Source organism: Crotalus tigris, unplaced genomic scaffold (assembly GCF_016545835.1).
Source record: "Crotalus tigris isolate CLP2741 ecotype Arizona unplaced genomic scaffold, ASM1654583v1 scf7180000024337.5909745, whole genome shotgun sequence".
Classification (NCBI taxonomy): domain Eukaryota; kingdom Metazoa; phylum Chordata; class Lepidosauria; order Squamata; family Viperidae; genus Crotalus; species Crotalus tigris.
This window is the reverse complement of record NW_024100507.1, coordinates 2,432,417-2,457,223: the sequence shown is the minus strand read 5'-3', so window position 1 is coordinate 2,457,223 and position 24,807 is coordinate 2,432,417. Positions and strand designations below refer to the sequence as shown.

The 24,807-nt window shown below is 42.4% G+C and overlaps 1 protein-coding gene across 5 annotated transcripts in view; it reads left to right on the top strand.

Annotated features, from left to right (window-relative positions):
* The window catches only part of MAP2K6 (mitogen-activated protein kinase kinase 6), a 209,097-nt gene that overhangs the window by 56,413 nt on the left and 127,877 nt on the right, over positions 1-24,807 (top strand). For all 5 annotated transcript variants that reach the window (XR_005554513.1, XR_005554514.1, XR_005554511.1 and 2 more), the window contains exons 2-4: positions 14,826-14,892; positions 22,126-22,174; positions 23,488-23,601. Coding sequence is in view for 1 of the 5 variants with exons in the window: in XM_039325365.1 (XP_039181299.1) it covers positions 14,826-14,892; positions 22,126-22,174; positions 23,488-23,601 (230 nt within the window). In the remaining 4 variants the exon portion in view is untranslated. The remainder of the gene's footprint in view (positions 1-14,825; positions 14,893-22,125; positions 22,175-23,487; positions 23,602-24,807) is intronic.

Sequence of the window (24,807 nt, the reverse complement as noted above, 5' to 3'; positions counted from 1 at the left end):
ATTTTTTTTTAAAAAAGCTCTGTGTTTGTCCCCACCTCCTTTATCTGGAATGTAGGAGCAGTTTTAAAGCAGGGACAAGGAGTATAGTAGTGTTGGCAGGGATGGAGATTATAATGTAATGTCTTTCAAAAAAATAAAAATAAGAATCAATCAGGGATATTTGATCCTGGACAGATCAGAGATAATGATTGCAGTGAGCTCATGGTAGTTTGCTAGCCGTTTGAGAGCTTTCCACAAATTAAATACAATATTGTTGTTGTTGTTGTTGTTAGTTGTGAAGTCATGTCTGACCCATCGCGACCCCATGGACAACGTTCTTCCAGGCCTTCCTGTCCTCTACCATCTTCTGGAGTCCATTTAAGCTCACGCCTACTGCTTCAGTGACTCAATCCAACCACCTCATTCTCTGTCGTCCCCTTCTTCTATTGCCCTCAATCTTTCCCAGCATTAGGTCCTTCTCCAGTGAGTCCTTCCTTCTCATTAGGTGGCCAAAGTATTTGAGTTTCAACTTCAGGATCTGGCCTTCTAAAGAGCAGTCGGAGTTGATCTCTTCTAGGACTGACCGGTTTGAACGCCTTGCAGTCCAAGGGACACGCAGGAGTCTGTTCCAGCACCATAGTTCAAAGGCCTCAATTCTTTGGCACTCAGCCTTTCTTATGGTCCAAATTTCACAGCCATACATTGCAACTGGGAAAACCATGGCCTTGACTGTACGTACTTCTGTTGGCAGAGTGATGTCTCTGCTTTTTAGTATGCTGTCTAGATTTGCCATAGCTTTCCTTCCCAGGAGCAAGCGTCTTTTAATTTATTGGCTGCAGTCCCCATCTGCGGTGATCTTGGAGCCCAGGAAGATAAAATCTGTCACTACCTCCCCATTTCTTCCCCATCTGTTTGCCAGGAATTGAGAGGGCCGGATGCCATGATCTTGGTTTTCTTAATGTTGAGTTAAATACAATAATGTTAAATGCAATAATAAACTATTAACAGAGGGCTTTGAAGTTTATCTTGTTGTTGGAGTTACCTGTTGACTGTTTTGTTTAAATTGTGGACCTGTTTTACAATGGGGGAAACTATTATTGTTGAAATACATTTAGCAGAATTCAACCAGGGAGGACAATCTATATATGTATCTGTTACTTTGTTTTTATGTATATATTTTTTTGGTTTTGTATTGTTTGTTCTTCTTTTTTTCTCTTCTTTGTATTTTAACTTTGGAAATAAAATAAAAACATATTTTAAAAAATTGAAAATAAGATACAAGAATGCTTCATTAGTATAGCCAATGCTTTAGCTCCCCAACTGAGTGTGGTCACTCATTTGTTAGCGGGGATAGTGTCTCGCAGTCTGAGTGAATGGGGAAAATCTCCAAATTGCCCAGTACCCCCAGGCCTTTGAGGCCAGCTTCCTGGATAGCTGAATAGATATGTGCATAGAGCATTGGGTGCATGGACAAAATGATGATGAGGAGGAGAAAAAAGTAGACTGAGAAAATATTTTGTTGCTTTCTCCAAGCATTAGAATGAGAGGTTATTTAAGGAAGGTTATTTGCTAGAAACTACATTTGCACAGAGCCTAATTAATCTTAATCTGGCATTTGTGGAAAGAAAAGTCTTTATCCTGGTTCATCCAAGCCGGGGACAAATAAGCAACATGGCGACTGCTTTAGAAAGAAGGTTGCAGTTTATTGAAGAGCCAGACAGATAGTTCTTGCAGGAAAGACCAGAGAAAAGAAGGGCCTGAGCACATGGGCAGTAGGTTTTTATACCCTCTGTAGCCTTTTGTTTGGAATAGTTTCCTGTTCCTGTGGCATGAACTTTGAACTGAATCTGAGTGTTTTTCTAGGCCTTGGTATCTGTGGTTTAATCCTATTATCATATCCTGCTTCCTTGGTGATGGGGCTAATGACTCCTAGAGTTTGGGTGGGGTATGCAGATTTTAAGTCTCTTTGTCTTCTTGAGTTTTCTGGCTCCAACTTTCTGATGATTTTACATTTGCATTTCTATAGGGCTGGCTCCTGTTTGGGATAGAGAGATTTGGGAGCAGGGTTGGCTTCTGCTTTTTAAAATCCTTTTTGAGGAAATATATTTTTCTGCCTTTTTAATATTTCCTTCTCTGGGGCTCTGACATTCATTACAGTGAGAGATTGGTAATGCCCCTAATTTGGATGGCTTTGAAATGGAATTATCTAAATTCAGGGTTATTAGTGTGGAAGACTCTTTGTTACCTTCAAGTTGGTGGCAATACACCATTTGCAGGGGAACAACCATGAGAGGACTCTGCTTGCAAATACCTGATGGATATTTACTCCAGGAAGGTGAGATACAACACAATACTGGATAAGATGGGCCTTGACCTGCTCTAACAGGTCTGTTCTTATGTTTTAAGTCTCCTGTGAGGCTTAGCTGTCTTGTCTTTGCTCTCCTCTCCTGCAAATTTAATATATATTGTGCAAGACAGAGAGCTAAATGAGTAGCAGCATTTGAACCATGCCAGGTCACAAATGAAGTGCTTAGCTTAGGGCCAACTGCGTTCCCATCATCTTTATAAATCCCAGTGTGGCTCACCAACCACTGTCACAGCTGTAGACTTTCTCCTTTTCAGTCTCCAGGCTCCCTGATGCTCTTGTTAATCATAGATAACGGAAAACTATTATGTTGCAAAACAGAATGCCAACTTCCAGCATCATCTCTCTTTAGCACCAAGCAGACCATAAGACCCCCCTATGAAATAAAGATGAGGGACTGTTGCAGCCATATGTCTGATTGCCTTAAAAAAAAAAAAAAAGGAATGCCCTGTTTGAGTAGAATGGTTCCAGAGGGATGACATGATGATAAATTGATGCTTTATAATTGGCTATTCCCCACAGCAGCCATTCACAACACCTCAAAATTCTGGATATGTTCATCAGTTCCAAAAGGTTGGACAACACTATCTCTGGGCAGCCTTGCAACTTTGAGTTGTGCTTTTTTTCTGGGGAGGGGGGAGCTTTGAAGTCAGTGTTGAATCTTTGAGACTTCCTAGACCAGTGATGGAGAATATTTTGGCCTTGGTGTGTCAAAAATTCAGACAATGCCTAACTTGACTCTGCAGACATATCACACTTCCAAACAAAAGAGAAACAGTTCTCTACCATCACTCCCATCTAGCCCGTCATGAATTACTACTCCCACTCAAAAAGTCTACCTCACACTGCTCTCCAAGGTGTGTTCTCCTTGTGGCCCACCCTAGGCTGCTCTGGGTCAACGAGGCCCTTTGTTCTTGAAACGGCTTGGGAGAAAGCTCTTCCATGGTCTTTGCAGCCTCCAAAAACCATGCAAAAGCATGTCTTGTTCTCATGGGCGTCTCAATATTCAGATGTTCCTGAGGCCACATGCGAGTATGACCCTCTTGTGAAACTTCTTGAGGATTTGGAGGCTGCATAGATCACTTTTTATTTCAGGGCCCCATTCTCATGTAGCCCCTGAAAATTGCACAAGAAGGGGATGTAATTTTGAGAATAGTTGTTGCTGGATGTTGGTGAATGCTGGTATGTCACCCAGAATGTCGTGTGTCACCCTTGATATATGTGTCATATTTCTCAATCACTGTCAGTTTTCTTGGCAAGATTTTAAACGTAGTTTGCCATTACTTTCTCTTTAGGGCTGAAAGAGAATGGCTGGCTGAAGAGCACCCAGCTTGTTTTGTGTCTCATACAGGATTACACAGTCTTCTGGTTTTTAGTCTGGTACCTTAATCACCCCACAGAGGTAGTTTGTTTGAAAGGGACTTAATGTTAGGGCCTCATAAAGAATGGCTTTATAAAGGAGTTTAACTTAAAGAAGCAACTCAATACATGAAAACAATGTAATTCAGTCACATGAGAAAATTGTGTTGCTCAAAACCCTGCACATGTCATTCATTTCAGGTATCAGAAGATGATACGCCAGAACTACTATAAATGAGATTGACTAGGCTGCTATTTGCTTTATTTCAGAAGAATTGAAGCTCCATTCAGGTCTTTAGTGATCTGAGAGGAAAAATACATTTGTGAGGCCCAGACCTCCAGTCATCCTGTGCCAGATTCGTCTGAAAGACAAATGGCTGTTTTGTTTCTCAGTTTATTTTATGTGAGTTGGGATCTGAAGATTTGGCCAGAAAGCACCTTTCCTCAGTGGCTCTTGTTTAGTCTAAGGGTGTAAATGTTTGAAATGAGAGCCGAAGGAATGCAATAAGTCTTGCAGATTCAGCTAATGCGGGTCTAAGAGATTCACTGGATCAGACAATCCTATTACAGACATTGGAAAGCAGCTTATTTAGACAGCAAACCTATCTTATCATCTATTCCTCAGGAGAGGTATTGTCAGCTCTTCAAGGTATACCAGAGTAGGAAGCGAAAATCATGTAGGCCAGTACTACTTATATTGTAAAACTATAGTAAGAGAATCATGTAGGATATAAATAAGGCCAACGATTCTGGCCTTGTAGAAAATCTCCCATTTAAGAATCCACCAGATTCCAGAGTGGGTGATATTTCCCTGTAGTTGGACAATCATGTCCTTAGGCCAAACCTCATCAGAGGTTACTTCATCAGCGGTCACTTTACTAATATCAAGGCTGCTTATCTCTTAGTCTGAGATTAAAGGGTGTATTGTGTCCTATATATTAGCCTATGTTAGTTGGGGCTTTAAATTTTGAAGCGTCTTTAGAGTTGAAGAGATTTTGAGTTATCTTTCTCCCAATGAGCATGCTGTCACAATGAGAAAGTATAACTCTGGAGTTAGCAGTTATAGCGTGTGATGCCCCAGTATTGTTTTCTTTCAGTGCTACATCTGTATATAAAATCACAAAGGGTGGGATTGAGAATTTTGGGATTAAGTTTCATTAATGCACTGCGAACACTCAGGTCTGATTTTTTTTTTTTGCTGACATTTGAAGCAGCATTTTACATGTTCTGAACCAGGGTTTGTGTTATGTCCCGAGCCTTGCAAACGGGCTCGGGGCATTTGCAGGCAGTCCCGGGCAGGTGCAAGCTGCCCGGGACCAGACAGGCTGTCGCCAGAGCCTGTGCGCATGCGCGGGTGCTGGCGCGGGAAAAGTAACACATTGACTTGGGGATTGCCTATATAAGAGGCTGGGAGGTTTTGGGCGTTGCTGAAGCCTTCACCTGTAAGCTGAACACAGAATAAAAGAAAACCTGAGAACTACAACTGCTTCTCGTGTCTGCTTTTCGCCAAGGACTCAACACTGGCGACGAGGGTGGGATGCCTTACATCGCCTGGAAAGGAAGAGGTGTAAGCTTACCCAAGTGAGTCCTGAGCGGCGGAACGGCGTTGACTCGGCAGCTACCCGCCAATCCAGTGCGCATTCGGGGGTAGGCTGGCTGATAGACCCGTCTCCTGAAAATGGCAAAAGTCGGAAGGCTTTCGGAATTCGACGTCTCACATCCAGAGCGGTGGGAGTCCTACGTAGCCAGGGTGGAAAATTACCTCAAGGTAAACCAAGTGAGGGAAGATAGCTTGAAGGCTGCCACCCTGCTTTGTGTCTGCGGTCAAGACGCCTTCGAAATCGCAGAGAACCTTGCAGCACCTGTCCCATTAGAGTCTGTCAGCTACGCAGATCTAAAGAAGCTATTGAAGGAGCACTTCCAGCCCAAGATGTCCGTCATCGCATGGCGCCACACCTTCGAGCAGAGGGATCAACGATCCGGAGAGTCGGCCAAAGAATACATCGCCGCATTGAGGAAGGCCGCCAAGCACTACGAGTTCAAGGACCTCGAAGAACGACTGAGGGACCGATTCGTGTGCGGCTTAAGGCATCGAGATCTACAACAGAGGCTTTTCGCCAAAGAAGACTTGTCCTTCCAAGATGCCTTAAGAGAGGTCACCGCAAAAGAAGCAGCAGGCGGCGCCGTCAAAAACATGCGGCCGATCAGGAACAGTCCAGATGTTGCATCCGTGCACCAAGAGGACGTCCAAGGGAACTCCAAGGAGGATCCGGACGAGGAAGTCGACCGTCTCCACCCCACGAAGGAAGGGAATCAGAAAGGAAGCTCTGCAGCTCCCCTCAAGTGCATCGGCTGTGGAGGTCGCCACAGGAGAACCGACTGCAAGTTCCGCTCCGCTATCTGCCGGGCGTGCGGGAAACAAGGACATATTGCAGCTGTGTGTCTGGGCCGACGAAAGGTACAACCTCAGGAAGAACTGCGCCTGAAAGGTACCAGGGTCCCCAGCCAGAATAGGGTAGGTTTTTGCACTTCGCGAAGAAGCATCTTCAGGACAGGCACACACAAGCCCATCAAGAAAAAGCTGTCACTCAAGGTGAAGCTACAAGGGGTTCCATTAACTATGGAACTAGACACGGGGTCTGCCCTTTCAATCATATCCTTACATACATTTAGGAAGATTTGTTCCGGCAGTGGAACTCAGGCTAAATTAAGGCCTTCTGACATTGTGTTAACAGACTTTCAAAATTCGAGAGTGTGTGTTAAGGGGGAGGCCACCCTTAACGTACAGTATAAGAATTTTGAAGGTCCACTAGACATATTAGTAGTAGGGGGTGAACGAACGAGTCTCATAGGACTCGATTGGTTTGAAGCCTTGGGGATACATGTCACGGGGCTCAACAGCTTACAAACACTCGACCTACAGGAAGTCTGCAAAGAATTTGCAGATGTCTTCAGCCCCCAGCTGGGCACATTCAAGGGACCCCCTATGTCCTTAAAACTAGACCCCACTGTCACGCCCATTAGAATTAAAGCAAGAAGGGTCCCTTTTGCTTTAAAGAGTAAAATTGACACTGAGTTAGACAAACTGATCCAACAGGGAATCCTAGAACCTGTTGATTCCAGCCCTTGGGAGACCCCCATTGTCACGCCTCTAAAGGCAAATGGGGACATTCACATTTGTGCTGACTACAAATGCACTCTTAATAAGGCATTGCAGCAACATGCCTATCCTGTTCCTGTGGTCAGTCATATTCTGGCCTCCCTCAAGGGGGGCGCGTTTTTGCAAAGCTTGACCTAGCTCAAGTGTATCAACAGCTGCCTGTTGATGATGCTGCTGCTATAGCTCAGACTATTGTGACCCACAGGGGAGCCTTAAGGTAAAAAGGCTACAGTTTGGAGTGAATGTCGCTCCTGGGATTTTCCAAAGCGTAATGGAAAACACACTACGGGGCATACCGGGGGTTTGCCCCTACTTTGATGATGTCTTAATTGCAGGAGACTCCACACACATTCTAGCTGAAAGGCTAAGGGCTGTTCTGTTAAGATTCAGGAAAACAGGCCTCAAGCTCAAAAAGACAAATGCAAAATTGGGGTGCCTTCTACTGAATTTCTGGGATTCAAAATTGATGCTGCTGGGATTCACCCTGCTGAATCCAAACTAACTGCCATTTTAGAAGCACCTAGGCCAAAGTCTAAGGCCGAACTTCAGGCCTTTCTGGGCCTCCTGAATTTCTACAATTCCTTTCTTCCACATAAAGCTAGTGTAGCTGAGCCTCTTCACAGGCTATTAGACAAACAAGCAGTGTGGCAGTGGTCACAAACACATGAGGCTAGTTTCAATGAGGTCAAGGCCTTACTCACTTCTAACAGTGTACTTGCACACTGCAATGAGTCCCTTCCTGTGTGCATCGCTTGTGATGCTTCCCCTTACGGGGTAGGAGGCGTCCTGAGCCACCTCAGGTCTGATGGAACTCAGGTTCCTGTTGCATATTACTCCAGAACACTGTCTTCTGCTGAGCGCAACTACGCTCAGATAGACAGGGAGGCTCTGGCTGTTGTTGCTGGAATTAAAAAATTCCATGATTTCTTGTATGGCAGGCATTTCACGGTCTTCACTAACCATAAGCCTCTGCTGGGACTGTTTACCACACGTAAACAAACTCCCCAAATCATTTCCCCTAGAATGCTTAGGTGGTCTATTTTTCTGTCTGCATATGATTTTTCCTTACTCCACAAGCCTGGGAAAGAAATGGGCCATGCTGATGGCCTCAGTAGATTGCCCCTGCCAGTAGTAGAAGCTGACCCTGCGCCAGCTGTCAACATTCTATCCATCCAAGCCTTGCCCGAGCTCCCTCTTAGGGCCAGGGATGTTGCCGCTGAAACAGGTACAGATCACACACTTTCACGTGTCCTTCCTGGGTTTTGTCTGGTTGGCCTGAGCACTGCCCTAGTCCTGAGTTTCAGAGTTTCTGGTCCAAAAGGAACGAGTTGTCCACTTCTCAGGGTTGTCTGCTTTGGGGAAACAGAGTTGTCATTCCCACCTCAATGAGGACTAGGATCTTAGAGTCCCTCCACGAGGGTCATCCTGGCATTGTTCGCATGAAGGCCCTTGCGCGCAGCCACTTGTGGTGGCCTGGTTTAGATAAGGACATTGTGCCAGCACTCTCGCCCAGAGATGCCCCAAGCTCCTGTGCATAGATGGGAGGATACACAGTCCCCATGGTCTAGGGTGCACATTGACTACGCTGGGCCCTTTCAGGGCCAGTTCTTCTTGGTCCTCGTTGACAGTCATTCAAAATGGCTTGAGGTTGTACCTGTCTCATCCACCACCACTGCAAAGACTATTCAGGTACTGAGGGGGATTTTTGCTACACACGGGCTTCCAGATGTCATTGTGTCTGACAACGGCCCTCAATTTACTTCCTCCGAATTCCTTCCACCCGTCCACCAACGGTATGGCTGAACGCATGGTCCGCATCACAAAGGACGCCTTGAAAAGACTCATCTATGGGGACTGGCATCACAGGTTGGCTGACTTTCTCCTTTCTTACTGCACCACACCATCCACTTCTACAGGGAGAAGCCCAGCTGAACTTCGCTGGGGGCGTAAACTTACTACAAAACTTGACCGGTTGCATCCGGACAGACTGCCTTCATCTACCTCACATCCTCGGGCACCTAGACAATTACTTGTGGGTGCCCCGGTTTGGACTCGCAATTACGGGCCTGGTCATACATGGGTCCCCGCTTCTATTTCCAGGGTCACAGGTCCTCTATCCTATGAGGTAGCCCTGGACAACGGTCGTGTCCTGCGCCGGCACATCGACCAACTCCGCCCTAGGCGGGATCTTCCAGATGAGACTCCTGGGTCTTTTCCAGGGGGAGGGGGACCCTTTAGAGCAAAGGGAGGGGCACGAGCTGCTGCCCACCTCCAATGATGGAGCCACAAATGGCCCATTCCAAGATTCCGCGAGTGCCCCAAACAGGAATTCTAAGAGCCTATCCAACTACCAGGCATTCACGCCTACTCCAGCCAGGGAGTCACCCCGGGGATACAATCACTATTCACCTGCACAGCACAGTACTCCAGTCAGGGAGGATACCCGGGAGCATCCCAATAAATCATACCCCGCAAGAGAGCTGGCACATAATCCCCAGAGTTGGCCTGACCTTACCCCAAGTCCTACAGGGCGTCAAACATACAGGGAGGTGGTCGAGGAACCAAGTCCCGACCGCAACACCTCTAGCTCAAATCAGGGAGTAACTGAGTTTTGGGAAGGTACAGAAACCCACACGAGCCCGGACACAGAACGGGGTTTGGGGAATGGACAGCCTCCTGACAGGTCTTGGACGGACCTAGGAGGTTCTACAGAGACGTCCAGCAGTGGCTATCACTTCAAGGGGCCCGAGGGCCTACAGCTAGGCAGGTCAACCAGGTCACAAAGTGACAGAAGCCCTGGCCTGACGAGCCCGATGGGCGAGCGAGAAGGCCAGGCATTGGGGCACAACCCTTGGAAGGCACCAAGGCATGATAAGGAGAACAGGCTCACGTCTCCCCTCAGTCAGGGAACACCTGTCAGAAACCCAGAGCTGAGAAGGTCACAGAGAGCAAGGAAATCTCCTAAATACTTAGAGGATTACATAATATTGCTGGCCAAACAAAAGCCAGTAAACAGTAGAAGCACTGGGGAGTAGAACATTGCATCAAGAAATAATTGTATGTTGGTAGTAGTCTTAGCCCGGGGGAAAGGGGTGTTATGTCCCGAGCCTTGCAAACGGGCTCGGGGCGTTTGCAGGCAGTCCCGGGCAGGTGCAAGCTGCCCGGGACCAGACAGGCTGTCGCCAGCGCCTGTGCGCATGCGCGGGTGCTGGCGCGGGAAAAGTAACACATTGACCCGGGGATTGCCTATATAAGAGGCTGGGAGGTTTTGGGCGTTGCTGAAGCCTTCACCTGTAAGCTGAACACAGAATAAAAGAAAACCTGAGAACTACAACTGCTTCTCGTGTCTGCTTTTCGCCAAGGACTCAACAGTTTGAATGCAGTGATGAGTAGAAGTTTGAATCTTTACAAAATGGAGACCTTTTATCAATTGGGAATAGTGAGAATGTGATGGTTGTATGTTCTCAGTATGTACATGGTTTCAGGTATTGAGGCTCAATTTATTTTTGTGACCAGGAGTGCTTATTACTGGCTTTATTTGGAAATTACTAATCGTGTTTTGTGCATATCAGCCTTATCCACTCATGGGTAACCTTATGCTTAGGTACTGTAGTGTGTTTGCACTTGGTCTAGAAGCTCATGAAAAATGTAGCAATTGGTTGTTTATGTGTAAATCTGATGCCTGTATTGAAATAAATGCCCTGAAGGCCTGTTAATCCACTGAGTCAGATTCGGGGTTTTGTTTATGATATAAATGGCACTAAATACCGTACAATTAGTCCTTGACTTACAATCATTCATTTAGTGACCGTTCAAAATTACAGTGGCACTGAAAAAAGTGACATATCTATTTTTCACACAACCGTTGCAGCATCCCCACAGTCAGGTGATCAAAATCTGGACACTTAGCAGTTGGCTTGTTTTTATGACAGTTGCACTATCCTAGGGTCATATGACCATTTTTTGCGACCTTCTGACAAGCAAAGTCAATGGGGAAGCCAGATTCACTTAATTAACCATGTTACTAACTTTAACAACTTCAGTAATTCCCTTAACAACAGTGGAATGAAAGGTCATAAAATGGGGCAAAATTCACTTGACAACTCTCTTGGCTTAGCAATGGAAATTTTGGACTCAACTGTGGTAAGTCAAGGAATACCTGTAACATGGAACCAGAGAGGTTGAAGTTGGCTAAAGTGGGGGGGGAAAACAAGCGTCATTGTTAAGACACTGCAGGTACTGTTAGCCTCCAGAGCTGAAAAATGAGTGGACTTTCACTTACGAATAAGAAGATGTAGAGTTTACACTCTTGAACTGATGTATAAACATGGCTAGATTCCCAGATTCTGCAGTGACTGATCATCATTGTAAGAGTTTTTCCTCACATCTGCCTAAAAAAGAAACAGACTTATCTATGGAAGTGAACCACGGCCTTGACTCTTCTACAGCTAAGCTCCTGCATGTGTGTTTGTGTTTCTTGAGAGAGATTTATTGCCACACTATCAGGTGACGACCCTTGATCAGTTTTGTTTTGTTTTCATTTTCCTCTCCTTCCTGCGCATGTTTTTAACAGTTTATTATTTTTCTGGTGCATTTTATGTATTCTATATCTCTTGCAATACTATAATATTGGAAACAATATAGTATACTGAGTAGTAAGAAGAAACAGCCCTGACAATCATGGTTGACATTTTAACTATGTTCCCCAAAACTGTTGGAAGAGAGTGATCTACTTGCGTAGATTGTACTTCTCAAATAGCTCCTATTATTTTTCCCCTTAAAAGCCACCGTCAGTAAAACCATGATTACAGGTCTTCTAAGATACTTAGCCAGTTGATCTAGTACACCTGAGTAATTTTTTAAAAATTTTTTAATTGCTTTTGTGTAACTCTTGGCTGCCAATTAATGGATGTCTGGTAACTGCTACTCAGAACACCAGAATATGGAAACAGAGTTGCCTATATTTAGGAAATGCTTGTTATCCAAGATCAGACTAGCCCCCAATTTGTATTTTCAGAACAGAAGTTAAAACTTGGCTTACTAAGAAAGCCCTGGAAGGAAGCATAACTATAACTTAGAAGCCCCATCTTGGCTGAGGTTGGAAGTTTTGTTCATGATGCTCTTAGTCTTTTTCTTTTCTTGTAACTTTTGTTATTATTTTGTATTGTAATAATAAAAATAATAATAATAATAGTAATAATAATGATGATGATGATGATGATGATGTTGGAAGGGACCTTAGAGGTCATCTAGTCCAATCCCCTGCTCAGGCAGGAAATCCTATACCATTTCGGACAAATGGCTGTCCAGTCTCTTCTTAAAAACTTCCAGTGTTGGCGCATTCACCGCTTCTGGAGGCAGGTTGTTCCACTGGTTAATTGTTCTAACTGTCAGGAAGTTTCTCCTTAGTTCTAGGTTGCTTCTCTCCTTGATTAGTTTCTATCCGTTGCTTCTTGTCCTGCCTTCAGGCACTTTGGAGAATAGCTTGACTCCCTCTTCTTTGTGGCAGCCCCTGAGATATTGCAACACTGCTATCATGTCCCCCCTCGTCCTTCTCTTCATTAAACTAGACATACCCAATTCCAGCAGCTGTTCCTTATATGCTTTAGCCTCCAGTCCCCTAATCATCTTTGTTGCTCTTCTCTGTACTCATTCTAGAATCTCAACATCTTTTTTACATTGCGGTGACCAAAACTGGATGCAGTATTCCAAGTGTGGTCTTACCAAGGCATTGTAAAGTGGTATTAATACTTCACGTGATCTAGATTCTATCCCTCTGTTAATGCAACCCAGCACTGTGTTGGCTTTTTTGGCAGTTGCAGCACACTGCTGGCTCATATTTAAGTGATGGTCCACTAGGACTCCGAGATCCATTGTTTTGTTACAGATAGTCCTTGACTTATAACCATTATTTTAATGACTGTTCAAAGTTACAATGGCACTGAAAAAAGTGTTTTATGATTGTTTTTCACACTAATGACCATTGCAGCACCCCCAGTCATGTGATCAAAATTCAGATGCTTGGCAACTGACTCATATTTATGACCGTTACAGTGTCCTGGGGTCATATGATCACCTTTTGTGACCTTCCAACAAGCAAAGTCAATGGGGGGAAGCCAGATTCACTTAATAAACATGTTATTAACTTGAGAACTGCAATGATTCACTTAACAACTGTGGTAAGAAAGGTTTTAAAATTGGATAAAACTTACTTAACAACTGTCTTGTTTAGCAACAGAAATTTGTGGTCATAAGTCGAGAATTACCTGTATATATTTTTTGCATTTTTAACTCTAAAAAGGAATGGAAACTGCTGTAGAATAATATGGAGTTAACCTTGACAAAGATGTGCAAGAGCAATTAAGGGAAAAGTAAAAGACAGTTCTGTCCTGGGAAAGGGGCAGGCTTGAGAATCTTTCTTAAAATTTATTTATTTAATCAAATCTAGACACTGCCCATCTCACTTTCCAAGTGACTGTGGGCAGGTTATAAGTAAAGATTGATGATGATGATGGATTCATTCAAAATGGATAAAAAAAGTAAAGATCATAAAACCGTATAAAGAGATACAATTAAAATAGACTTAAAAGAAAGACAAGGAACAAGGAAAAACAAAGGTAAAAAGGTAAGTGAAAACACAGGGGGAGTGCCTTCAAGGTACCAACCAACCCCATGTGAGTTGACAGAGCCAGGTCTTCATGCTCTTCTGGAAGACCAGGGGAGTGGGGGGTTAACATCACCTCTGTGGCAAGGATGTTCCATAAGGCAGGGGCAATGGCCTCTTCTTAGATTTCACCAAGAAACTAAGTTCTTTAACCCAGGTCTGTGGACTGGTACTGGGCCGCAGCATGCCAGCAACCAGTCCGCACAAACAAGCAAAGCCCCATCCGTGGGATGCAGGCAGCACACAAAACCACACACTCTCTGGTCTGTGGAAAAACCTTTCTCCATGGAACTGGTCCCTGGTGCCCAAAAGGTTGAGGACCTCTGCTTTAACTGATAGGGTCAGATATTTGCTCCTGCCATTTGCCTGTTGGGTTACTCAGCAAAATTTGGATTGCTGTGCCTTTAATATTGTGCTTACTGTCACAGAAGGAAGCCTGTTGCCATATAGAAAACGATGAAGGCACAGATGTCCAAACTGGTGGCCAGAGGTTTTTCAGCGTTAAACCAAATAAATTGTCCTTTCTCCTACTTGTAGAATCCCAGCAGGATGCAAAAAGACAATTTTGGTAGTTCTGCTTGCTGAAATTGCCTTGTTTATCTTTTTTGGCTTCTGGGCTATCTGCGTTCAAATTTAAAGTAATTGGAAGTCACCTAGTAGCTTCTTTTTACGCTCTTTGAGTAAAATAGATTTATGGAAGCATTAACTTGGGTATTATTGGAGCCTCACACTTCCGATGCAAGCCAATCAATCTTGACTAATAAAGCTTTCCTTTTTTTGTGCTTGGAATAAATTCCATTCAAACAGTTTTAAATAAAATGTGTAATTTGGTTTCTTTGTGGCATCCTGGATGTTCAAATACATTAGGGTCAAGAAGGATTAGGGTGAGAGATCCCAAGCTACTAAAAGGCTCTGCGCAAAAGCTCTTTTCTTTGAAGGCATCCATTTGGGTTTTCAGGTTTTCCACTCGCATCATCTGTGCATGCTGTCAGGGTCTCATTTTCTCCAGATCATTGTAAGGCTTGGGTTTCTATTGAGTCTTTCTAAGAAATGGTGGGTTATGGTGGATCATTCTGCCATCCTGAATACAGTATTGAGATTACTGTATTGCAGATAGATTCCTAAATATATTAGGACTTACTGAGGCAGAAAGTAAGTTTTAGTAAAGGACCGTATATGCTGAATCGTGTACTCTCAAGTATTCCCCAAGAAAAATGATTGATGTCTAGGGCAGACTTTGCAAGACGAGGCTAAACCTTAATAAAAAAAAATTAATGCATTTTTAAAAATTTTCTCAGGCAAGAAGAAAAATCCAGGCTTGAAAATTCCTAAAGAAGCATTTGAACAACCACAGACAAGCTCAACGTATGTATACCTTAATATTGTTATGGTGGGATGGATGCGGGACACAGGGAGAGAAAAGGGCTGGAGCAATTCAACCTCAATCCCCTAATTCCATGAGTTTCAGCAGATTCTAACAGACCTGAAGAGTGACTGCTAGAGTGGCTTATCAGCTCTCCTTTGTTGCAAGTGCTGTGTTTGATTAAAAGTGAGAGCAAAGAGAACTTTTGATGAGAACTAAGGAGGTATGTGCTAATTCAGTGGGCTTATGTTGCATGGAATTAGTGTTATGTTCCCTGCAAAAGCTGGATGATGGTACTGAGATCTGGAAAAGATGTTAATAAGCCCTTAACTCCTATGAGTCTGTCCTGACATCTTTAGGATAGGCTCATAGGAGTTATGGGCTTATTAGACCATAGGTTGCTGTAAGTTTGTGGAGGTGGCAGAGCTTTGATAACTGGCTGGACGTTTTTCAGAACTGTTCAGAGTTTCAGGAATCCACGGATTAAGAATGGTTTGGCATGACCATTTGGATGATCCAGTAGGTGAAGTTGCCTGTCTCCTGTGCTTGATCAAGGATCAGCTGGAGCTATATAGTCAGATGTTGCCATGCTCTCTCTGCCCTTTAGCCCTAATTACCCTAGTTTCTGACTGTTGGTCCTGAATATATGCTTGGCTTGTAATAAAGTTTCCCTCATCTACAATCTAGTTGTGCATGCCTACCTTGCATGTATTACATGAACCTTGCAGGACATGGGGCTGAGGTGGGGTGCCCCTCTTGGAAGCGTGCCCACCAATGTTTTGTTTGGTAGGCATCTCTGGGGTAGGGGCAGAGGTGTTGTGATTGTCATTTGAGGGACTGATATGATACATAATTTTAGCTGTAAATTACAAACCTATAGTTACCTATATATCTAGTACATATATATTTTTGAAGGGTCCTTGGTGTTCTTCCCTCGTTTCAACTCGGAGTTACAAATATTCTCCTTTATCAATACTGATTTTTTTCAAAATAGGCAAACTGGTAGATTAAAAAGCAGCAGAAAATAATGCACAGGGAGATAACCTTTGTGTGTGTGTGTGTGTGTGTGTGTGTGAAATCACAGTATAGTTGGTGAGTGCTAGCTTCTGCATCACATTTTAGGATATTGGGAATCATTAAACTGTGATGTTGAAGTAGCGGTTTTTGAATTACTTTTACATTGCATTCTAACAAGCTCCGTACTTGGAACTTTTTGACTCCTCAGTTGTGGAGTTTTCATTCATTTCAAGGCTGTGACATAGATGAAAATGTCAGACAATATTTCCTTACTTGATCTGCAACAATCAACAGGAGAAAAACCAAGTTTCTCTTCTCCTCTTGTCTCTTGCTTTCTGGGTTATGTCTTCAGTTAGCTTTGTAGTCTGCTGGGGCCTGGAAAGTCCTTTCCGCTGCTTCCAGGAAAAATATAATGTTTGCCTAGTGTGCAGGGTCATGGAAAGTGACTTGGAGCCTTGACATTTGCTGGATTAATGATTAATTGAGGATACCTTGACAAATTTGTTAGATAACAGGATAACAACCTTTTTTTCCACTTGCTCTTGACTGTGTCTGCTGTATTTCCTTTCAAAAAGATCTGTTTTAGCTTATAGGGTCTTTTGGATGCAGTTCCTAAGACTTAATACAGTATCGTCTTCTTTTCCCCTCTCCCCTCTTCTTTCAATTGATAACAAAACATTCAAAACACTAACAGAAGTACAGTCTCCACCAAGAACCTGATACTGCTCTAGCAACCAATAGAAGAACTTCTTAAGGCTAAATGTTCTCTTGTGATCAATTTCCTAGAGCAGAACTATTTCTTTTCTCCGTTCTTTAGCTTTCAGTTGGCCGTACCTATGTCATTGATACCGTAAATGTCTGGAAATTATAGCAACTCAGGTTTGGCTGTCTCACCAGTAGACATTAAATATGCCAGTGGTAGGGAAGAAGTTACCAGTTTGGGAATGGGGAAGATTTAAGGCTACTGTAGAATGATCAATAGATAAATTGAGGTGAACAAGATTATTTATGAAGTCTATGTAAAAATAACGCTTTGATACAGATTTACAGAGGCTTCTCACTGTAAATAAGGTGTCGTGTGTATAGTTGCACTGTTCCAGTGTTCACATGTTACACTTCTGGTTGTTTGATGTGACCCATCACAAGAGTATACTGTTGTTTCTACCCTCATGCCTCTTGCCTCCTTAAGCCTGTCTTAGCGTTTTGATAGCCCCTAACAGTCTATTTTTTTAAAGTTTCTTTTTCTTCAAGTTTCAGTGACAGTGTCCTTTCTGACCATAAACTAACACTCACTGCCCTAGTTTTCTACACTATAATCAATATGTCTTGCAGATATAGGGCACTAAATAAAATCAACATCAGCAACATTAATAAGTCAGTTAGGTCAGGAAAATTTGAGGGGGTCTTTAACCTCCCCTGCTGTTAATCCTAACCTATTATCCTAACACGTAAAGGCTACTGACACAAGCTGTGTCTGCATATATGTATGAATGTGTGCGTGTGTGTGTGCAGGCTGTCATTTATTACTCCCTCGTATAATGTGACGGTAATATCTAAAAACTGGTCCATTCCAGTTCTGTGGAATATCTGCTGGAATTCACTGCAGGTTGTGATGCAGATTTCCCCACTTCACATTACTAGCAGCTGCTGATTGGGAACTAGACAGGGAGTAATGATGGTTGATAGCTGTTTCATATTTACCCCAGTATCAGAATTTAGCTCTGAAATATTCATGGAAGTTAAAAACTATTCTAAGTTTAAAACAGACGGTGAATATATTTTTCAGTATTGCTATTTAGGAGTTCTGAGTTATTTAAGCAGCCTTTTATTCTTTATAAAAAATGGAACAATTTAAGAAATGAAATACCATAAGCAAGTTTCTGTTGATACCAGAAGTTGAAAATTCATGGGCACATGGAGTTTGGATTATGTTGAGGAATTCAGCTTCACATCTTCTGCAGGATCCAAGTCAGTCACTGGGAGCAGAGGTTTTCTCTTCTGAGCTTTCAAACCCATGCTGGAGCCCATCTTCAGGCAACCTCTCTCTAGCAGAATGTATGTTGTTCTGTGTGTGGTATTTATAGTGCCTGTTGTAAGTGGCTTTTTAGATGTTGATTAGGGTATGTTGACGACTGGCTTTTAAGTCCTTGGTTGTCCTTTGCTTATGCTGCCCAGCCCTCGCCTTCTAAGTACTTGATAAGCTGGTGGTAAATCAGCACTCCTGTTGACTGATGAGGGGCCTGTTTCCCAGGCTTCAATCACTTCCCTGGCTGTTTTTGTGCCTGCTCGTCCAACAATCGTGGTTGCTGCAAAGTTGAATGTGTGTCCTTGTACGCTGCAGTGTGAGGCTACCAATGAGTTCAGGTCTCCTCGTCTGACCGCTTGCTTGTGTTCTTGTAATCTGGTGGTTAACTTCCTTCCAGTCTGTCCTACATAATCACAGGGGCAATCCATGCAGGGGATTTGGTAGGTTACATTGGAAGTATCTCCCACCTCCAAGCAATCTTTGCAATGCATTAATTTGTCCTCGTATGGTAGCCTCTGGGCGGTGTGCGATGCCCACCTGCAGATCTCGGAAGCTGCATTCTACAGCTTCCAAAATGTTTTTGATGTATGACAGGGTATGCCATGTGGTTGGCCTTGTACCTTGTTTCTTCCTTTCTCTCCCCACCATGTTGCACAGACATCTTGTGACAAATGATTGTGTATACCCATTCTGCTTGAATTGTTCACGTAGGTACCTGCTCCCAGCTGTTTGGCTTCCTGGGTACTACAGTGGGTTGTCACCCTGACATATAGTATTCTGATGTAGAACTATATAAAACAGATGGGGAAGAAGCTAACCACCAGATTGCAAGAACACGTGAGCGGTCAGACGAGGAGATCCGAACTCATTGGTAGCTTCACACTGCAGCGAACAAGGACACACATTCAACTTTGCACTGACGAAGATTGTTGGACGAGCAGGCACAAAAACAGCCAGGGAAGTGATTGAAGCCTGGGAAACAGGCCCCTCGTCAGTCAACAGGAGTGCTGATTTACCACCAGCCTACAAAGTACTTAGAAGGCGAGGGCTGGGCAGCACAAGCAAACAACAACCAACAACTTAAAAGTCAGTCATCAACACACCCCAATCAATATCTAAAAAGTCACTTACAACAGGCACTATAAATACCACACGCCGAACAGCACACATTCTGCTAGACTCTAGCAGAGTTGCCTGAAGATGGGCTCCAGCATGAGTCCAAAAGCTTGGAAGACAAAACGTCTTGTCTGGGTGACCAACCCAGATTGGATCCTGCAACATTATCCTAGGATATGTGTGTTCGCCTTCATTCGTTAGCATCTTCTGATTTTTTTCTGTGCTAAGTTATAGTTGACTTAAGTATAGGAGTCCTTTTAAAAAGAAACATTGCTGACCCTTTGTAAAAGAAGGGATTTATCAGTGCTCAGTTTACTTGTAGCTATTCCTGTCATGGATAAGGGCAAGATAAATAAGGTATTTTCCAGGTAGGCCTACTTGTCAGTGTAATTCATCAGATCAGATTAAATGAGCAAAATTGAAAAGTTACAGTATATCTCTCTAGGTGAATAATTAAAATAAAACAGATGGTTAGCAGAAAAGAGCCTTAATGAACTCTAACTTCAACAGTATATAAGAAATCAAGGCCAAACATAATATGTGGGTCTTTTATGGTGAGCAAAATATACTTTGAGAAATGCTTCAGTTAGAGGAATTATTTATTCTTTTAACCACAGTACTATAGGAGCTCAGTGGTTAAAGATGCTGAGCTTGTCAGCTGGAAAGCTGACAGCCCTGGCCACGCAATGGGGTGAGCTCCCATTCCTTGCTCACCTAGCAGTTTGAAAGCATGCAAATGTGAGTAGTACCACTTCGATAGGAAGGTAACAGCATTCTATAAGTCTTTGGTGTATAGCCATGCTGGCCACATGACCACGAAAAACATCTTTGGACAACATTAGCTTCCTTGGCCAAGAAACAGAGATGATCACCACACCCTAGAGCCAGACATGGCCGTACAGGAAAACCTTTACCTTTACTTCACTATGAGAGCTCAGAGGAAGCAAATGAAAAGACAATTGCTATCCATTGAAATGATCCATGTATATTTGGTGGAGTTAGAGCAGTGGTTCTCAACCTTTTTAATGCCACGACCCCCAACTGGTCGTAGGTTGAGGACTACTCAACTGGTCGTAAGTCAAGGACTACTCAACTGGTGCAGCATCGTTTGCAGAATGGGACTTTTGGCGGGCTCAGCAGGGCAGAGACAGCCTGGACAATTCCTATTGGCTTTTGAAAGCCAATAGAATTAGACTCATTCAAGAGAGTCTATTCTATTGGCTTTCAAAAGCCAATAGAATAAAAGGGAGTAGCACAGCTAAGGAAAAGGGGGGAAAATGGCGGACTGCGTTGTTTGGCGACCCCCGTGAAATGGTCGTTCGACCCCAAATGGGGTCCCGGCCCACAGGTTGAGAACCACTGAGTTAGAGGAATGGTTACTTTGCATGGAAGAGAGGTTATAGCATTAATAATATGGCTAATTAAATGGGAATTGGAGTTTGGATACTGATAACTGGACACTAGTATTTCTGAAGTTCATTTCAGATCTGGTGTTAAATCAGAATTGAACATAATTCAAGGCGCATCTCCTCATGCACACATATCTCATGCAAAACATTCCAGAGGTAGAATATTTTAGTGAGAAAGAGAGGGGGGGGGGGGAGGGAGGGAGAGAGAGACCGACCCAAGCTTACCCAGCTGGTTTTCATGCTAAGGCAGGACTAGAACTCACATGGTTTCCCAGTTTCTAGCTTGGTACCTTGAATGACTGATAAAGTAATAAAGGTGTGATTTAAAAAAGTCATCTGAATAGGCTGTATGGCTTTGAGGGTTCTATTTTGGAAGTGCCAGAAGTGCATCAGTAAACTTTCCCCAACAGCTGGCTACTATGTACATGCCATCCATACAGAAGAGAGGCACTCCATAGATTTTTGTTTGCATTGTAAAGAAGTCAGAAAATATAATACAGAATAACATAGTTGGAAGAGACCTTGGAGGTCTTCTAGTCCAACCCCCTGCTCAAGCATGGGATCCTAAACCATTCCAGACAAGTGGCTGTACAGTCTCTTTTTAAAAGCCTCTAGTGATGCACCCACAACTTCTGAAGGCAAGGGGTTCCACTGATGGTTCTACCGTCAGGAAATTTCTCCTTAATTGTAGGTTGGACCTTACTTTGATAAGTTTCCATCCATTATCTTTCTCTTGCCCTCAGGTCTTCTAGGTTGCAAGTTTCCTCTAGGAATAGGTCTAGTTTGCTACCAGCCTTCCAACCCAGATGTTCCATAGAGTTTTCTCCATTTTGAGACCTTTATTAATTTTAAATAGGCATAAACTTGTATACCTGCAGAAATGAAAAAAGAGGGGAAGGATGTTTTCATCCCACCCACCCATTTTATTTCTATAATTAAAATGGTCTTTGGTTCATTTGCGAGATGCTTCATTGAGATAACAGATCTAAATTTGTCTTTTGGAGGCTTTTGAAGAACAGGAAACTCTTCAGAATAATATTTTGAATAATTACGAAGAATATTTAAAAATTGTTCGTGTTTCCATTTTTTTAACTGATCAACAAAGTAATTTACCTGTAATATAAAGAATGGAAGAGATCAATTAAGTAAGTGTTTAACACTTAAGATATTTTCTTAGGCTTAAAATATATTTATGTCTGTTCCCAAACTATACTTTGGGGGGTCCTTTGAATAATATAATTGTTGCTTTTGTATGGTTGTTGCTGCTATTGCTATTTTTTTAAAGTTCTTAATATTTTAAAAAAGTTCAATGTTTTATTGATCATTATTATATGATAATTAAAAATATTTTTTAAAACTTGAGACAGTTATAAAACTTCTTGTGATTGCTGATTATTGGCAAACTCTAATCTTACATTCATACTTTAAAAATTACTTGATAGAAAACTCACATGCGTAAGTAGTTTCTTAAAAGAGCTGTATTTTTAAAGTATACAATTTAAAAATGTATTAATTTTCAAACTCTCTTGATAATTTTTTTTAAAGATCTGTCCAAATCAGTATTTCTTCTCTGACTAGATTAATGCATTTTTCTATACAGGTATTCATAGGGGAGACTTTAAATGCAAATCAAATAATTTTCTCATTTTTTTTTCTTAATTTCACAGGCCACCTAGAGATTTGGATTCCAAAGCATGCATTAATATTGGAGACAAGGTATAGTGAAGATAAAAATATGGTGGGCATGTATGCTTGTTGAGAGGACTAAGATGGAAATTAATGAAGAAATGAATAGGGATTAATGTAGTAGTCTTAAATGTCTCTCTCCCTTTGTATGTAATTTTATTTCTCAGTCTTATTATTTACATTTTTATTTATTATATCTTTTATCTGTTAAATCCAACATTCAAAAAGCTTTATCATTTTAAAATGATGTGGACATTGAATTAACTTTCCTTTAAGAGCATCAATATAGGTAGATACTCATTCAGCAACCATTCATAGTTATAATCGAGATGATAATGGGGACTTAAAAATGGTCCTCAGAGCTCTGGCTTCTCAGTGCTACCACGGCAACATGATGGCGATGCTCGGTGCCCACCTTGCAGTTATGACATTACATCAAGTCATAGTCAAATGATTGTGTTTTCCAATGTTTTCTGACAACTTCCTGTAAGCAAAATCAATGGGAAAGCCATTGGGAAATTGAAAGTTGTTCCTGTTCCTGCTGCTTTTTCATCCAACTGCACTTTGCAGTGCCTGCCTACCCCTTGCCTGTGATACTCCTCCCCCTCCAGTATCCTCACACCTGCCCACGATCCAGAGTCCTTATCCACAATGCCCCTCCACCTGTATTTTTCACCGGTGGTGAATCTGGCGCTGAGTTACATCTGAAGTGATCTGGGAAAATGGAAGAGGGATGACAATGAACTACTATCTTTTTGAGTTCCAAAGAAAGAATATCTCTTGTATAAATCACTTCTCTAATCTAGTGAAAGGGGGAAAAAACCCTGTGCAAAAGATTAGGCAGGCAAAAGCAAAACTATTTAATGTCTGAAAATCAGGTGTTTAATTCTTTCCCTTTAGGGCAGTGGTTCTCAACATTTTTAATGCTGCGACCCCCAACCGGTCGTAAGTCGAGGACTACTCAACTGGTGCAGCACCGTTTGCAGAATGGGACTTTAGGTGGGCTCAGCAGGGCAGAGACAGCCTGGACAATTCCTACTGGCTTTTGAAAGCCAATAGAATTAGACTCTATTCAAGAGAGTCTATTCTATTGGCTTTCAAAAGCCAATAGAATAAAAGGGAGTAGCACAGCTAAGGAAAAGGGGGAAAAAATGGCGGACTGCGTTGTTTGGCGACCCCTGTGAAATGGTCGTTCGACCCCAAATGGGGTCCTGACCCAAAGGTTGAGAACCACTGCTTTAGGGAAACAATGTCCAAGAAAATGTAGAATTACTTTGCCTGAATTGGAATGGAGATCTGCCTTTTAATTTCTGTTTTGTTTTCTTGGCTTTATTTCTTCATAGAACTTTGAAGTTAAAGCCGATGACCTGGAGCCAATATCAGAATTAGGACGTGGTGCATATGGGGTGGTAGAGATGATGCGACATATGCCCAGCGGGCAAATAATGGCAGTGAAGGTAGAGTAAGATTCTCTCTTGGTGTGCATTAACCATCCAAATTCACCCCAGCTGTTCTTCAGGATTTCGAAACAGTAAAGTGGATGAGATCAGGCCATATTGTGAACTGCCAGGAACAAGTGTAATGATCAAATTTCATTCAGTTTTGAAAGTCCCAAATAAATAGAGTCTGGCTTATTTGTACATTGGTGAGTTGTAAGTTGTCTGTATTCACGCACATGAATAATTTCCTGTAATTTCACTCCATGCAATAATGATTATGTTTATATCAAATACTAGCATACCAAATTTCATAAAAGCTCATAAAATATATGACTTTTTGTAACTGTTTCCTTTGTTAATAAAGTTGTCAATGGATGATCCAAATTAACATTTTGGGATTGATTGTCATCTGAATAAAGATAAGCAATATTTTAAATATGAAAATTTAAAACAGAAAGAGAAAGAAAGATTTGTCACTTTTCCACTGTATTACAGGAATTTCCTGCACATATATTGATGGCAGATTTTACTGAAACTGATTAGCATACAAAATACAATTGATTATGACTCATTTCCTTTCTAAAAGCTGTGAGAATGGTTAGGTATGCCTTTGGGGAACAGACTAGAGCTTGTTTTTAAAGCAATTACAATAACATGGAATATAAATTTTCTATGGAGTGCCAAACTGCCTATCAGTTGCATTAGGTACAGCTATTTTGATTACTAGGCCAATACGAATATATTATTTAATTTGAGTTACTGCTAAACCATAGTGTAATCCCTTAATATTTTGGTAATATCCAGCTATAGAGTCAAATCATGGTTTAACTTGTTGGCATAACCTCATTGGCCATGGAAGACACAGTTGTCAACAAAGACTTGCTTGTCCTGGGTGACCATAGAGACTGGAGAAGTATGAAAGCCCACTCAGTCAAGGCATTGATAGCAAGAATTCAGTAGCTAATCTACACACACACATACACACACACACACACACACACACACACACATACACCTATCTTTCCCATGAAGATTAACGGGAGAATCCTGGCAGAGTGCATCAAAACTGCCATGCATACAAAGAGCTGTGTTGGATTGGGGCAGGTGAAGAATGCACTCCTAAATCTGGTGCTCTTTCTGTGGTCCCTCTTCACCCAGTGCTCTGCCATTGTTGCCTTGTTAATGATAGACGATCCAAGAAAGCAAAAATAAATAAATGGGGGG